Source organism: Sciurus vulgaris, assembly GCF_902686455.1.
Source record: "Sciurus vulgaris genome assembly, chromosome: 8".
In the NCBI taxonomy this organism is placed as follows: domain Eukaryota; kingdom Metazoa; phylum Chordata; class Mammalia; order Rodentia; family Sciuridae; genus Sciurus; species Sciurus vulgaris.
The window spans coordinates 67,666,178-67,682,009 of NC_136468.1; the positions used below are offsets into that span (position 1 = coordinate 67,666,178).

The 15,832-nt window shown below is 36.5% G+C and overlaps 1 protein-coding gene across 2 annotated transcripts in view; it reads right to left on the minus strand.

Annotated features, from left to right (window-relative positions):
• Positions 1-611: 611 nt before the first annotated feature.
• Positions 612-15,832, minus strand: part of PUS7 (pseudouridine synthase 7) — a 45,722-nt gene continuing 30,501 nt past the window's right edge. For both annotated transcript variants that reach the window (XM_079150024.1, XM_079150023.1), the window contains 7 exons: positions 12,770-12,831; positions 11,447-11,607; positions 10,347-10,473; positions 8,619-8,720; positions 3,738-3,867; positions 2,407-2,498; positions 612-1,752 (listed from right to left, as the gene is read on the minus strand). In XM_079150024.1, the coding sequence (XP_079006150.1) occupies positions 1,616-1,752; positions 2,407-2,498; positions 3,738-3,867; positions 8,619-8,720; positions 10,347-10,473; positions 11,447-11,607; positions 12,770-12,831 (811 nt within the window). In that variant the 3' untranslated portion in view covers positions 612-1,615. The remainder of the gene's footprint in view (positions 1,753-2,406; positions 2,499-3,737; positions 3,868-8,618; positions 8,721-10,346; positions 10,474-11,446; positions 11,608-12,769; positions 12,832-15,832) is intronic.

A 15,832-nucleotide genomic window follows, 5' to 3' on the forward strand; every position in this document is an offset into this window, starting at 1 on the left:
TAGTCTTTTGTTTATTAATTTAAAAAATTGTTTGGTACGATGGACTGAGGCTCTTAACCACTGAGTCACATCCCTAGACCCACTCCCTTTTTCCAAACAAGTTATTTATTTATTTATTTAGTTGTAGAAGGACACAATACCTGTATTTTATTTATTTTTATGTGGTGCTGAGGATCAAACCCAGCGCCTCACATGAGCTAGGCAAGAGCTCTATTACTGAGCTAAAACACCAGCCCCCACCCCCAGTCCTTTTTATATTTTATTTTGAGATAGGATCTCACTAAGTTGCTGAGGCTGGCTTTGAACTCATGATCCTCCTGCCTTAGTCTCCTGAGCTGTTGGGATTACAGGCATGTGCCACCGTGCCAGGCTTGATAGTCTTTTATGTTATTCTCAAACCTCACACCTGATCAAGACACACTTTTGTGTCAACACCATTTCTTGGTTTTCTTTTTTTTTTTTTAAATATATTTTTTTAGTTGTTATTGAACCTTTATTTATTTATATGTGGTGCTGAGAATTGAACCCAGTGCCTCACATGTGCTAGGCAAGTGCTCTACCACTGAGCCATAACCCCAGCCCCTGTCAACACCATTTCTGAGGAGCTTCCATTCACTTAGTTTCTTCCCTTTATTCAGGTACAAAATTCTCATTTTCATTTAGTTTTATGTATTTATTTATTTACATAATCAGTAGAAAGGCGTTTTAAAAAGTATTTATTACATTTGGCTCTAGAAATGACAGGAAATAAATGACAGGATACAATTATGCTACACAACTTTGGAAAGGCATATTTATCCTTTCACACCAGAGAAAAGTTTTATGCAATGCCAGAAATGTAAATACCTAAGCAATTGATGACAAAGGGTAAATGCTGCTGTTAGAAGGAGCCCTTGGAAAATTTAAGTTTTCTTCTCTGCCATTATTTATTTTTGAGCAAATGCCAATCTGGTGAAAGGAATTCTGAACATAAAAAGGCACCTAGAGTAAAAAGTAGACCTTAACCAATAAAAATGAACACATATGTTTATGTTAAGAGAAAGGGCCCTATTACTGCAACTCTTCTGCAAGGAATTGATAATAAATGCAAAAGCCATTGCAAACTAAAAATAATATAAATGCTTACCTGAATCCAGCAAATGAGATGCATAATGAAAATTACTGTATTTATATCCATAAATGGGGACTCAAATTATTTATGGATAATCAAGATTTGTTTTGTTGCATTTGCTCTTAAAATGCATTGTTGTACACTCCATTCAGGATATATTAAAAATTCCTGTTGTCCACATGTATTCAACAAACCTAAAACTGCTACTTTAAACCAAAGTATTATAAAGTCAGTAAAGCTGATATTTTATTATGATTTAAGCACCTAAAGTATATTCTGACCAATTTATATTCTCTGAGCTAAAATTAGGATCCTCAGGATTTGTTCATATGTACAAATATTGCAAGTTATTTCTTTAAGCTAATAAAAACTTTTAAAAATACAAATAATCCTTTACTACAAAGATTCAAAATCCATATCGGGGTCTATATTAAGAGATAAATAAACAGGAAGTCAGTAAGCAAACACTTGTCTGCATTTTCTCATCTACAGATAAGAGACTACTTAGCGGAGCCAGGTTGTATTCATCTGGGTCTGGTTCTTGATGCTGGTGTCCATTTTTAGCACTTCTCGAATAGCCATGGTAGCGTAAGTTGAAGGAGGAAGAGAAAAATCCATTTTCAGAGCCCTGTACTTGCCTTCTGCCAGGCAAGAAGAATAAAACAGTCAGAAAATGACAGTCACTGCAGACAGACTGGATAGAATCATATAATCTCTCTACAAATACACAGATTGTGCTCCTTTCCTTAGATTTCTACTTCCCACAGTGGTGTCAGAGAATGAGACCATGGAAGTTAAGAGATCTGTGAGTATATAAACTAGTTGAAGTGATACAGTAATTCTACCCAGGAACCTTTATTAAAAGGGTAGATTACGGAAGAGCACAAGAGAAAAATGCATGTAAAAAGAACCTAAAAAAGAAAAGAAAACAAAACAAATCCCAATTAGGGCAGGAAGGGGGAGAAAGGGAATAGAAAACAGAACAGAAAGAATTTGACATGACAACCTCTACTTTTCACTCATTTTGCTGCCTCTCTGTGGGAGATGGGGAGGAAAGAGTCTATCACCTAATATCACAACTACCTATAACATTCATTCATTTTCAGGGGGATTGACTATTTTAGTGGCTTGCCTCCAGTTATAATCACGAAATCAAGATGATGAAACACAAAATAGAAATCAGAGTAGATGGGTTGTGCTGATGACTGTAAGAACAATTAAAAAAAAATTTACACTTTCATATGAGAGAACTGAAGTAAAAGTTGATAAAAGAACTGAAGACTGAGTGAACTTACCAGAAGCAAAAACTGGTGGTGGTTTCCCTTCTAGGTTGTCCACATCGGTGTTGAAAAGTGGAATTTTGGGATCATCATATGCAACTACTTCCCTATAAAATATATAATTAAAGATAGGTGTCACTGTGAATGGTCATAAATGGTATTAAGTTGGGGCTCAGTTGGTAGAGTGCTTGCTTTGCATGCACCAGGCCCTGGGTTCAATTCCTGGTACCACCAAAAAAAAAAAAAAAAAAAAGTACTAAGTTGCTCATCACCATTTCTTTTTTGTGGTCCTGGGGTTTGAACCTGGGATGCTCAACCCTCTTTACTTTATTTTGAGACAGGTCTTGCTAAATTGCCTCAGTCTCAAACTTATAATCCTCCTGCCTCAGCCTCCCAAGTTGCTGGGATTACAGGCACACACCACTGAAAGGTTTTCATCATTTGTTTAGCAAGAAAAACACATAAGCCTATAAATAACTATAAGTAGAACTCTTCAATAACAGAATTTAGGGTCAGATTTTATATATAATTATTGTTTCCATATTATATAGTAAGATGACAGATGAGGTCAGCAAATGGCAATGAAACAAAATGCTTCCCTAAATGGAAATTCTTTTATATGATGCTGATACATAGTAAACTTCATTTTGTACAGGGTGCTCCATTTCCTTCAGAGCAGTTACACTACCATCAACACCTTGGGAAAGATACTCTGAAAACTTCATAGCCCACAGACAGAAAAAAGGAAGAAGAATTTCCTGGCAATAGGCAAATAGTTCAGGATTTCATTTTTAAATTACCAAATAAAGTTCTAGATCATACTACTAAAGTATTTTAAAATTAATTAACACAAGTATCCTTGTCTCTCTAGAAACATGATATTACAACAACCAGATTGTTATTTAAAACTCATAGTTAACTGAGTAATTCGCTCAGGGATAGCTCTGTATATGAATCTCAGTTTGTTCAAAATAGTGAAAAAAGTTTATTCTTTACACATTTCTTCAATAATTGAGGATGTCAACAACATGTAAAGGAAGTTGCTTTCAGTATATGATTGCATTCAACACAGCTTCATTTTCTCCCCTTTCTTTATAGTGGTGGAGATTAAACCCAGGGCCTTTGTGCATGCCAGGCAAGTGCTCTACCACTGAGCTATATCACTTGTCCTTCATTAATTTGATGGCTTGAAAAATACCAACTGGTAGCGGTAGTGATAATAGTAGTAAGAACAACAATAACATTAAACATTTATATGCTAGGTTCTAAGCACTGGAAAATGTATAAATGAAGCAAAAACTTTATGTAGTAATTCAGCTCTACTTCATTCCAGACTAATTACTCACCAGCTGACATTTTGAGGACGAATAATGATCTTTCGATAAGCCCCTGATAAGGAATAATCTCGAATTTTGTGTCTCATGTTGTCAATATCAAGATTGTCTGCCGTGAGCATTTCCCTGTAGGCTTCACTAACTTAATACAAAATACAAAAAGTTAGTTAAAATGAATTCTGTCAGCAAGTTAGCGTGACCTAGACTAGAACTAGTGTTAACATGTGAATTCAGCTAGAGTACCCTAATAAAACTAGCATCTCTATTTTATAATCCTAAGTCTGTTCTCTGGAGTCAAAACTTAGTAACTTAGTAATGGGGACTAAATGGCATTTTCAGCCTTGGTTTGCCAACTTGTAGGCTATCTTTGCAACTAGCCACAGTATGTATGGTGTAAGGTTCTCAAGCTCCCTACCAAAGGCCATTTCACACAAAGTTGCTGAATCATAATTTATATGTGCTCAAAGTCAGAAGATACCATATACAGAGACTTCAAACACTCTCTGAAGAGGTACTTATAAATAACTGTATAAAAATAAGAGACCCTGGAAAACCATCTGTCTCACCCTCACACCTGATGGAAAATCTTTTTTAACTCAAAAGAGACAATTTTTCAATGTTCACTTATAAGTTGTCATTTATGTGGAACTACTTCTTTATGAGGTACACAATTATTAGAAAGTTCTTCGTAATTAGAATAAGATATATTCCATGCTTGTATAACGATGTCAAAACGGATTCCACTGTCATGTGTAACTACTGTTCCCTTGTAACTTTTGTTGATTACTTTGGAACACAGTGGATTAACTTCCTTCCAAGTGTTCATAAAAATTGAACCCTGAAGTCACATCTTCATTAGACCAAATAATGGTTTCATCATTGCCCCTCTTTTTATAATTCTATGTTTTCCACCAAATACTTTACCTGCTCCAGAGTAACAGGCTTAAGTTCAACAACTCTACATTACTTTTAACTTTTTATATATAGACTACTATATCAAACAAGGCCTTTTTTATGTTTATTTGATCAGTGGGCATAAATATGAGAATTTACATTTTACCCTACTAAATGCCTTCAGCAGTTCTTAACACTTGCTTCTCATACAACTAATATTAACTTGCACTACTTACAAATATATTTCTTTTTCTAAAAATATATTTTAGTTGTGATGGACACAATGGCTTTATTTATTTATTTTTATGTAGTGCTGAGGATTGAACCCAGTGCCTCACACATGCCAGGTGAGCACATTGCCACTAAGCCACAACCCCAGCCCTATTATCATATTTCTTTATACAAGATATTCATTAAAAATGCTGAATAAAGCTGGGTGATGTGGCACATCCCTGCAATCCCAATGACTTGGGAGGCTAAGGCAGGAAGATTGCAAGTTCAAGATCAGCCTAAGCAACTTTAGCAAGACCCTGTCTCGGAATAAAAAATAAAAAGGCTGGGGATGTAACTCAGAGGTTAAGTGCACCTGTACTTAAAAAAAAAAAAAAAGTTGGCTAGTACAGAGACAAGGAAAGATGCCTCTACCACACAAGACAATAGGGATCCCTAAATAAAGCACCGTTGGATAGTAGGTGTGCATATCTTACATATCCAAATAGTGAAATACCACCCATCTAGTCTTTGAATCCCCATCTTGGCTACAAAGTTTTATGACAAGGTTTTGATGAATGTATGTTCTTATTGGTACCAGTTAAGTTTCTGATCTTGAATTGTAATCATCTTTCTTTTTTTTTAGTTGTCAATGGACCTTTATTTTATTTATATGTGGTGCTGAGAATCAAACCCAGTGAGTCATGCATGCTAGGCAAGCACTGTACCACTGAGCTACAACCCTAGTCCCCACCTTTCTTTTTTAAAAATATTTTTAGTGGTAAATGGACACAATACCCTATTTTTATGTGGTGCTGAGGATCAAATCCAGTGCTTCACATGTGTGAGGCAAGCGCTCCATCGCTGAGTTGCAACCCCAGCCCTATAGCCATTTTTCTTATAATGGCTGATTTGAGGTCTCAATTTGATTAGATTAAGGGATAATTGGGTAGCTGGCGAAGCATTACTTATTCTCAATGTTTCAGTAGGCACTGAACCTGTCCCCCTTCTGCTAAAAAGAAAACCCAGGTGATTTTTGCTTTTGATTAGGCTGATTGGGCTATCCCAAGTGTGTGTGAAGGTGTTTCTGAGGAGAGGCGTGAATCAGAGGACGGACTGGGGAAGACCTGCCCTCACTATGGACATGACCTGGATGAAATAAAAGGGCAGAACAGCAAATAATTTCCTCTCTCTTCTGGAGTTGGGACCCCCTCCCACCCCCTCGCTTTTTCTTTAATGCCTTTGAACTTCAGAACTTCAGGTTCTCTGGCCTGTGTGTTCTAGGACTTGCACCAGCACCCCTATCACCACAGCCCCCAGATTCTTGGCCCTTCAGTCTCTGATTCAGAGTTATATCACTGGCTTCCCTGGTTTTCAAGCCTTTGGACTTAGACTGAACCATGCCTCTTCTGGTTTTCTAGCAAGTAAAGAGCCTATTGTAAGACTTCTCAGCCTCCACAATCAAGTGAACCAATTCTAAGAAATCCTTTTTCTTATCTCTACATATCCTAATGCTTCTGTCTCTCTGGAGGACCCTAACTAAAACAAAGGCAAAGTGTGGCTTTTAGCATTTTATATGCCTTCCTTTCCACTAGTTCCAGGTACTGCTCTAACTTGGTTCCTGATCAGGGCAGACAGATCACACCCCTCCCTTACCCACCTCACTTCTTCCCATCCACTTCTTTCCCTCAGTAAGTCAGCCTGATAAGTATTAAGAGTACAACAATTTGGTTGCTTTAATCAACATAAAAATGAAAGATTCATACTTAAGTTTTAAGAAATATAACATTTGTAAGTAAAATAATTCTGGCCTCTTCTTTGAAAAAAAAAAATTTGTAGTTATAGACGCACAGAATGCCTTTATTTTATTTGTTTATTTTTATGTAGTGCTAAGGATGGAACCCAGTACCTTGCACATGCTAGTAGGCAAGTGCTCGCCACTAAGCTATAGTCCCAGCCCCAATTCTGGCATCTTAAGAGAAAAACTGTATTTTTAAAAAATATTTTTTAGATGTTGATAGGCCTTTGTTCATTTATTTATATGTGATGCTGAGAATTGAACCCAGTGCCTCACACATGCTAGGCAACTACTCTACCACTGAGCCACAACTCCGGCCCTGAGAAAAAATATTTTAATAAGCAGTCACCCCAAGGGTGGAGTTGTAGCTCAGTAGTAGAGCACTTGCCTAGCATGTGTGATGTACTGGGTTCGATCCTCGCACCACATAAAAATATAAAAACGAAAAATAAAAGTATTAAAAAAAAAAAAGTCATCTGGTCCACAGACTAGTCCTGGATAGGAGTAACTTCAAGGGTCAGTTCCACCAAATTGGACCCATGGTCAGAGCTGCTTTTATTCAATTTCTGAATCCCTAAATAATAAAGGTTCCCATTTCCACCCACCCAAATGGTATCCATGAAGGTAAAAAAAGTAATTCTTAGCAGCCTCTGGGGAATAGAAAGCAAAGGTAGAGAATTCTTTGTTTTCCTTTCTTTTTTTTTTTTTTTTTGCACTGAGAATTGAACCTAGGGGCATTTTACCACTGAGCACAGTCCTTTTTATTTTTTGTTTGAGACAGAGTCTCACTAAGTTGCTGAGGACCTTGCTAAGCTGCTGAGGCTGGCTTTGAACTTTCGATCCTTGGGCCTCAGCCTCCTGAGTTACTGGGATTACAGACCTCACCAATCACACCTGGCTAACTTGTCACTTTATAAACTTCTATATTTATTGACTTTTTAAATACCATTAGTGTATGTTACTTAAATTATTTTTTTTTTGTGTGTGGAATTGGGAATTTAACCCAGGGATGCTCTATCACTGAGCTTACACTCCCCATCCCAATTCCATCCCTTTTTAATTTTGAGAGTGTCTCACTAAGTTCAAAGACTCACCTTGAACTTTGTGATCTTCCTGCCTTAGTCTCGTGAATCACTGGGATTACAGGTATGTGCCACCGCACCTGGCTTCACATAATTTTTTTCTCTTGCAGTGCTGAGGATCAAACCCACGGCCTCATGTATGCTATGAGCTTAATCCCCAGTCCCTTACATACTTTTGTTTTATTTTGTTACTGAGGATTTAACCTAGAGGTGCTTTTCCACTGAGCTACATTCCAAGCCCTTTTTATTTCTTTCTTTCTTTATTTATTTTAAGACAGTGTCTCAGTTGCTTAGGGCCTTGATAAATTGCTGAGGTTGGCCTTAACCTTATGATCCTCCTGTCTCAGCCTCAGGAGCCATTGGGATTACAGGCATGTACCATGGGCCTTGGTCCTTATGTAGTTTCTAAAAAGCAATGTTGAGGCAGAATTATCTATCTACTATCTCAATGATTTTTCAGACTCTTCCCATACTTAATATGAATTAGTGAACTTTAGAAATTTAAATAATGCAAACAATAATGGTAATACAACTATTATTACTGTAACCATCTAGTTTCTTTTTATTTGTTTTGTGTTTTTGAGATGGGGTCTTGCTACGTTGCCCAGGCTGGTCTCAAACTTGGGGCTGAGGCAGTCTTCCCACCTCAGCCTCCCTAAGAGCTAGGACTACAGATGTGCAACACCATTCCTGGCTTTAGTTTCTTTAAATTATTCATTTGAATGCAACCCTTTTCAGAGACCTTCATAAATAATCACAGTTTATATGTTTGAAATCTAAATATCTCTTTAAGTGTGATGAAAACAAATCTTTTATATTATATTTAAGGAACTGATTTTTTCTTCTTTTTACTCTTGGCTGCTAGTGGCTTAATTATGTTAGGCTACTTTCCCCATACAGAGAACTTACTTTTATGCTTTGGGTAGATAACATCAAAACCAGGCAAGGGCATTACCACATCATGAATGGAGTAATTATTAACATCTTCATCTTCAATATAGGTGGCTGTGGCTGCAAATCCACAAATAAACAATAAGAAAAGAGGCATTATTTTCATGAATTCCTAAAATTATACACACGTAAGCAAATCAAAAGTGCAACTTTTACATGTTCAGCGGCCTAGGAAGCTTAAAGATACGTAAATATACCCTTGCCATATTTGATCATACCCTTTTGTCTTTTCTATTCTAAGAAATAAAAATCAAATATTTAGTAGAATTCTCAGTGAATATTTCTAAAACACTTTCCAGCTGCATACTCATCATCTGGAAATGCCTACTTTTAAAAATCAGTTACTTGGGCTGGGGTTGTGGCTTGGTGGTAGAGTACTTGCCTAGCATGTGGGAGGCACTGGGTTCAATCCTCAGCACCGCGTAAAAATAAATAAACAAAATAAAGACATTGTGCCCATCTACAACTAAAAATATATTTTTTTAAAAAATCAACTACTTAATCCTTCTTATTTATTTATCTATCTATTTATTTACTTTTACTTTATCTTTCTAAAGCAACATTACAAAATACTTTTTGGAAAGCTATCATACAAATATGCATTCTCCTAAAAGAATAAACAATGTAAAAATCAGCCTGTAGTTAGAGGATGAAATATGGTGGCACATGGGATATTAAAATGCATTGGATGTGAGCAGTACTGCATGAGGAAAAAGGTGATACATCAGGGAAAAACAAGCTAATAGATGGCAGTCAGGTATGCTACTGACCCTGGAATATGGACCTTGAAATCAAACAAACTTGATTTTGGAACCCAGCTTTTTCTGTTTTCAACCAGCTGTGAAACACTGGACAAGAGATTAAACTCCATGAAAAACAGAGTGCTTTTCAGTAGTACTATGAGGTTTAAACTAGAAGATGAAGATAAAGGGCTTAGGGCAAGACCTGGCATACAGCAGGAGCTCCAGAGCAGATAGGACATGAGTGCTGTCTTATGAATGCTTGGGCTCAGTATGCACTATATGCCCATTCTATCAGGGCCCACATGTAAGTTAGCTCCAGTCTGGTGCTGATCTGAAGAAACACTACAAACTGGCTGAGAGGTTGAGACACATCTAGAAGTATTACATGTCTGCTAAGACCAGATTAAGCTTTGGAAAGGAATTTCAGCCATCAGTTTTAAATCTTATTCCATATACTAGTTGAGAAAATGGAGGCCTAGAAAGTCACATGCTTACTTAAACCAGATGTGTATGTGTATATATATATATATATATATATATATATATTTTTTTTTTTTTTTTTTTTTTTTTTTTTTTTGGGTGCTGGGGATCGAACCCAGGGCCTTATGCTTACAAGGTAAGCACTCTACCGACTGAGCTATCTCCCCAGCCCCCCAGATGCATATTTTTTTTAACAGAGATCCATTTCAAACTTACTAAACATCTCTCTCTCTTGTTTTAATGTACTGGGGATTGAACCCAGGAGTGCAACATCCCCAGCCACCCTACCACCATCCTTTTGTTGAGAAGGATCTCGCTAAGTTGCTGAGGGTGGTCCCAAGCTTGCAATTCTGCTGTGCACCACCATGCCCTGCTCTTTTTAATTAGTAGCCAGGCAAGATTTTAAAGCCACTAATTTCAAATACCTGACTTCTTGTTTGAACAATGATATGTGCTGTTTTACCTCCTTTGAGAACAAGGTCCCCTGGAACAGGTTTCAACCCATAATCTTCTATCCTCTTGCTCACCATGTTATTCCACACATAGCTTTGATAGCTATGAATATACATTAAACGATTATTTCTTGGTATCTGGAGGGAAGGAAAAAAATAGTTAAGAAAAAGATATTCTGATTATAGAAAGTACTGCAGTCTTCAAAACACCTTGTTTGTTTAGTGATGATTCTAGTACAAGAAACTCATACTTTAGATTTCTCATTTTTTTAGTAGTCTGTAGAAGCAGTGACTAATACAGAGCATTAAATATTAGAAATGGAAGACCTCGAACTAAAGGGCATTAATAGTCATCACTGGCAGCAGTTCACATTTTACATCCACAATGCATACATACATCTAGGCAACTAAAACAAATGCTATGGAATTTATACCCTAAGCCAAAGATTCAATCTTCAAACTCGAGGAATCTACAAATTAATTATACAGCAAATAGTAGTTTCTCCTCCATAATTCTACAGAAGGAGAACACCTACAATGATTGAATGATAACTAATTTCATACAGAAAGAATTTTGTTTTTCCAATATATTTGGGGGGGAAGTAACTAAGGCTTAAGCTTACGGGCTAAACTTCAAGTGTCCTGGATTATACAAAAATATCAGTAGTACAGGCTGTACTTGCCAAGATGTTATCCACTCTTGATCCACCCTCATGAAACCAGACTAAAATAATTATTTAGACTGTTTACTGTCCAATTCTCTTCCTTAGGCAGTTTACAGTCCTAATGATGATGATCAAGAAATGACAGTACAATGGATTCTGAATTTCTTAAAAAAACACTTAAATTTCCAATGGAGATCAAGTTCTCCACATTAATACTTTTCTTATGCCCTCAAAGTTAGTAAGTACTGTTGAGAATGCCCACATCCTCCTGTTTATCACCATTCAGGGTCTGAACAAGGATCACTCAGTAAAGCACCTCTTGGAGATCACCAAAGGACCCTTCTTTAGTTTCTGTTCTTTCAAAATTTAGTAAAATCTTCCAAGATAAAGTTTAAAAAGCATTAAACCACCTCAAGCCATTGCCTGACTTCACAAATCGCACTCACTATGCCAAATGCAGAGACTATATTCTTCATTCCATATTTTGAAAGTCCTCGAAGCAGCTGCCCTTCCACACACCTTTTGACAGGTAGTTTTCTGAGGGCAGCAGCTGGGTCCTTGGTCTTCGCCCATTCTTCCCTGCATTTCACCAAGTACCCCTTTTCAGCTGTGGGACGAAAAAAGCTATGATTTAAATAACTATTTATCCAAATGGATAAACCTTCACAATTTAACATGCTTCTTGGGGAACACAACATTAGAAAATGCTAGTTGGGGGGCTGGGGAGATAGCTCAGTTGGTAGAGTGCTTGCCTTGTAAGCACAAGGCCCTGGGTTTGATCCCCAGCACCGCCCCCCCCAAAAAAAGAAAATGCTAGTTGTGATGTAGGTGCCACGAAGAGCTCTGCTCACCTGGGGACAGACGCCAGAAAGGGAAAAAACTGCAACTGAGCAAGAGTACAGAATTACGGGCTGGGGCTGTTGTTCAGAGGCAGAGAGCTTGCCTAGCATGTGTGAGGCACTGGCTTTGATCCTTAGCACCACGTAAAAATAAACAAAAAAATAAAGGCATGCTGTCCATCTACAACTACAAAAAAAAAAAAAAAAAAAAAAAGTGCAGAATTACACAACTCTATCAACATACTATTTCCCCCCCAGGGCAACAACAAAAGCTATTGATTCATTATCATCACAGCTAATTCAACAGAAGACAAAAACTTGGTAGTTCTTTCTTCCTCTCCTTTTCCATTGTGCTGTCAAGTTTTGATTTACTTTCCTTAAATTTAGATAATTTAATTTTTTCCTTAGCTCGAAAATAAATACATAAAATTAATACAATTATTTTGACAATTTAAAAAATTCTAGTTAAATCCCTTTTATATAGCAAAGCTTTAGAGATACTTTTGGGAAAATTTTTTGTGCACTCTTTAAAAATTCTTAGTGTTTTGCCATTCCATAATACCATACCTTAACAAAATGGCCACATGTATATGAACCCCACACATTCAGAGATTTAATAGTGAATGAAGGGAAATGAATTTAATTTTTAATATATTCATTGATAAATTAGATAAACTGAAGAACTAAAATCAGGATATAAATTTAAAACTGCAAATATATACATAAAGTTTGTGAAAATATGAAGAAATAAATTGTACATTTATTTTTATTAATTTTTAGTTACAGATGGACATAATACCTTTATTTTATTTATTTTTATGTGGTGCTGAGGATCAAACCCAGTGCCTTAAAAGTGCTAGGCAAGTGCACTATCACTAAGTTACAATCCCAGCCCCTTATCTATGTTCTCAACAAGAATTTTATTCTTACCTCCAGAACGGGGTTTCAGTATTAAATCCATGACTTCTGTCCAGGAATTTTGTAGAATAGCTCTAAAATTAAACAGTATTTACTTTATTTAACTTGCATTAAGATGAAGTTACTATGCCCAAATCTTTGAAGAGTTAACAAATCATACTAACTTTATATTATTTTACTAAATGTTAGCAGAAAAACAATGATTTGATTTCAAATGTAAATGCCAAAAGAACTTTAGAAATAAGGAGAGATTAAAGAACATAATGCTTACTTATAACATTTAAGTTTCAAAAGTTGCAACAGTATAAATACTATCTAGTTGACTTTAAGTCATTGTACATGGTATATCTATGTGAATTAAAGTTAATTCCTTGGAAGTGCCAAAACTTGTTGGTAATTTCTAAAAAAATTTCTCCATGTTAAATACTTTCTTACCTAGGCAAATGGAATAAATACAATTAATCCTTCTTTGTTATTCTTGCCAAAATATAAATATCTTTATTTTTGGAGATTTTAGAAGTTATATTTCTTGTAATTACATTAATAGATTTCCTATTGTTGACCATCCTTAGTCCTGGAACAAGTCATATTACATCAGTCTTTAAATTCACTCCTGGGATGATAAATCACTCAGCTGGACAGGCTTTTAGCAAAATCTACCCCTCCTTTGCTTTTATGGTGCTAAGGATTGAACCCAGGGCCTTGTGCATGTGAGGCAAGTGCTCTACCAATGAGTACACTCCAGCCCACTTTTAGCCACATTTTAATATTTCAATATTTAATTTAATATTTAATACTAACTCAGTACTTGGCACTGGTCTGCCAGATATAACAGAAAGACTTAAATGCTAAAAGCCTTTATTCAGTATCAACTGTGTTATATAAAATTATAACCTGCAGGTCAAATCTGGTTGGTCATCTGACTTTGTAAATAAAGTTTTACTGGAAAACAGCTATGCTCATTCATCTGTATATTGTCTATGGCTGCTTTCACACTATAACACTAGAGTTCACTGGTTGCAACAAACACTGTAGTGTGTCACACAAAGCCTAAAATGTTTACCATCTGGCCCTTTATAGAAAAACTGCCAACACCTGGTATAATATGGTTCTTAACTGCCAAGACTTCTCTATACCTTTAAGATGCTACCATATATTGTGCAGATATCAACTTTCATACTAAATACATACATATCTGATTTATGAAAGGCTATCATATTTGGATCTGTTATACTAGACAGAAAGATGGTTTATTCTTTCCTTCCTCTTTTTTTTTTTTTTTTTGGTACTAGAGATTGAACCCAGAGGTGCTTTACCAATGAACTATATTCCTAGTCCATTTTATTATTTTTTTAAATTTTTTGAGACAGGGTCTTCTTCTTTTTTTGGTACTAGGGATTGAACCTAGGGGTACTTAACCACTGAACCACATCCCCAGTTCTCTCACTCTCCCCTTTTAAATTTTTTATTTAGAGACAGGGTCTTGCTGAATTGCTCTGAGCCTCACTAAGTTACTGAGGTTGGTCTTGAACTTCTGACCCTCTTGCCTCAGACTCCTGAGTCACTGGGATTATAGGGAAGTGCCACTGCACCCCGTTATTTTTCCTTCTTCCACAGTTTTATTTTACTGTGGTAAAATAAACACAAAATTTCTTAACCTATTCATCTACTGATGGGCATACAGGTTGATTCCATAATTTAGCTATTGTGCATTGTGCTGCTCTAAACATTAATATGGCTGTATTGTTGTAATATGCCAATTTTAGATCTTTGGGAAAATGGCAAAGAATGAGAAAGCTGGGTTACATGGTGGTTCCATCCCTAGATTCTTGAGGAGTCTCCATACTGCTTTTTCAGAGTGGCTGTACTCGTCTGCAGTTCCACCAATGTACCATTTCCCCCACAACCTCATCAGCATGTATTGTTGTTCATACCTCTGGTCATTCTGAGTGGAGTGAGATCAAATCTCACTGCAGTTTTGATCTGCATTTCCCTGATTGCTAGAGATGTTGAACGCTTTTCATATATTTGTTGGCCATTTATTTCTTCTTTTGAGAAGATTCTGTTTAGTTCTTTTGCCCAGTTATTGATTGGGTCATTGGTGTGTGTGTTTTGGTATTAAGCTTTTTGAATTCTTTGTATATTCTGGATATTAATTTCCTATCCAAAGAGTAGTTGGCCAGGATTTTTTCCCCATTTTGTGGGTTCTCTCTTCACACTTTTTTTGGGGGGAGGGGTACTAGGGTTTGAACTCTGGGGTACTCAACCACTGAGTGACGACTCCAGTCCTATTTTGTATTTTATTTAGAGACAGGGTCTCACTGAGTAGTTTAATGCCTTGCTGTTGCTGAGGCTGGCTTTGAAGTCATCCTGTCTCAGCCTCCTGAGGTGCTGGGATTACACCATTGTGATCGGCTCTCTTCATTTTTAATCCTTTCCTTTGTTGTGCAGAAGATTTTTAGTTTGATGGCATCCTACTTATTGATTCTTGGTTTTATTTCTTGTGTTTTGTTGGGCTTATTAAGGAGGCTGGTGCCTGCACCTATACGATGGTAGTGTTGACCCTAGGTTTTCTTCTACAGTTGTAAAGTACCTGATATAAATCCTAAGTTCTTTGATCCATTTCAATTTGAGTTTTGTACAGGGTGAGAAAGAGGGGTCTAATTTCATTTATCTACATTTAGTTTTCCCAGCACCATTTGTTGAAAAGGCTGCTTTTTCTCCAACATATATTTTTAGCGTGGATGTCTGTGTGTGTTCCATTGGTCTTCATGTCTATTCTGATGCCAGTGCCATGCTGCTTTTGTCATCACAGTTCTGTAGTACAATTTCAGATTAGGTTTTGTGATGCCTCCTGCTTTGCTTTTCTTGCTTAGTATTGCTTTGGTTATTGTGGGTTACCTATTCTTCCAAATCAATTTAAGAATTTTTTTTCTTCTGTGAAGAATGTCATTGATATGTTGATGGGGACTGCACTGAACCTGTATATTACTTTTGGTTGTAAGGCCATTTTGACAGTATTGATTCTGCCCATCCAAAAACATGGGATGTCTTTCCACCCCCTAAGGTCTTCAA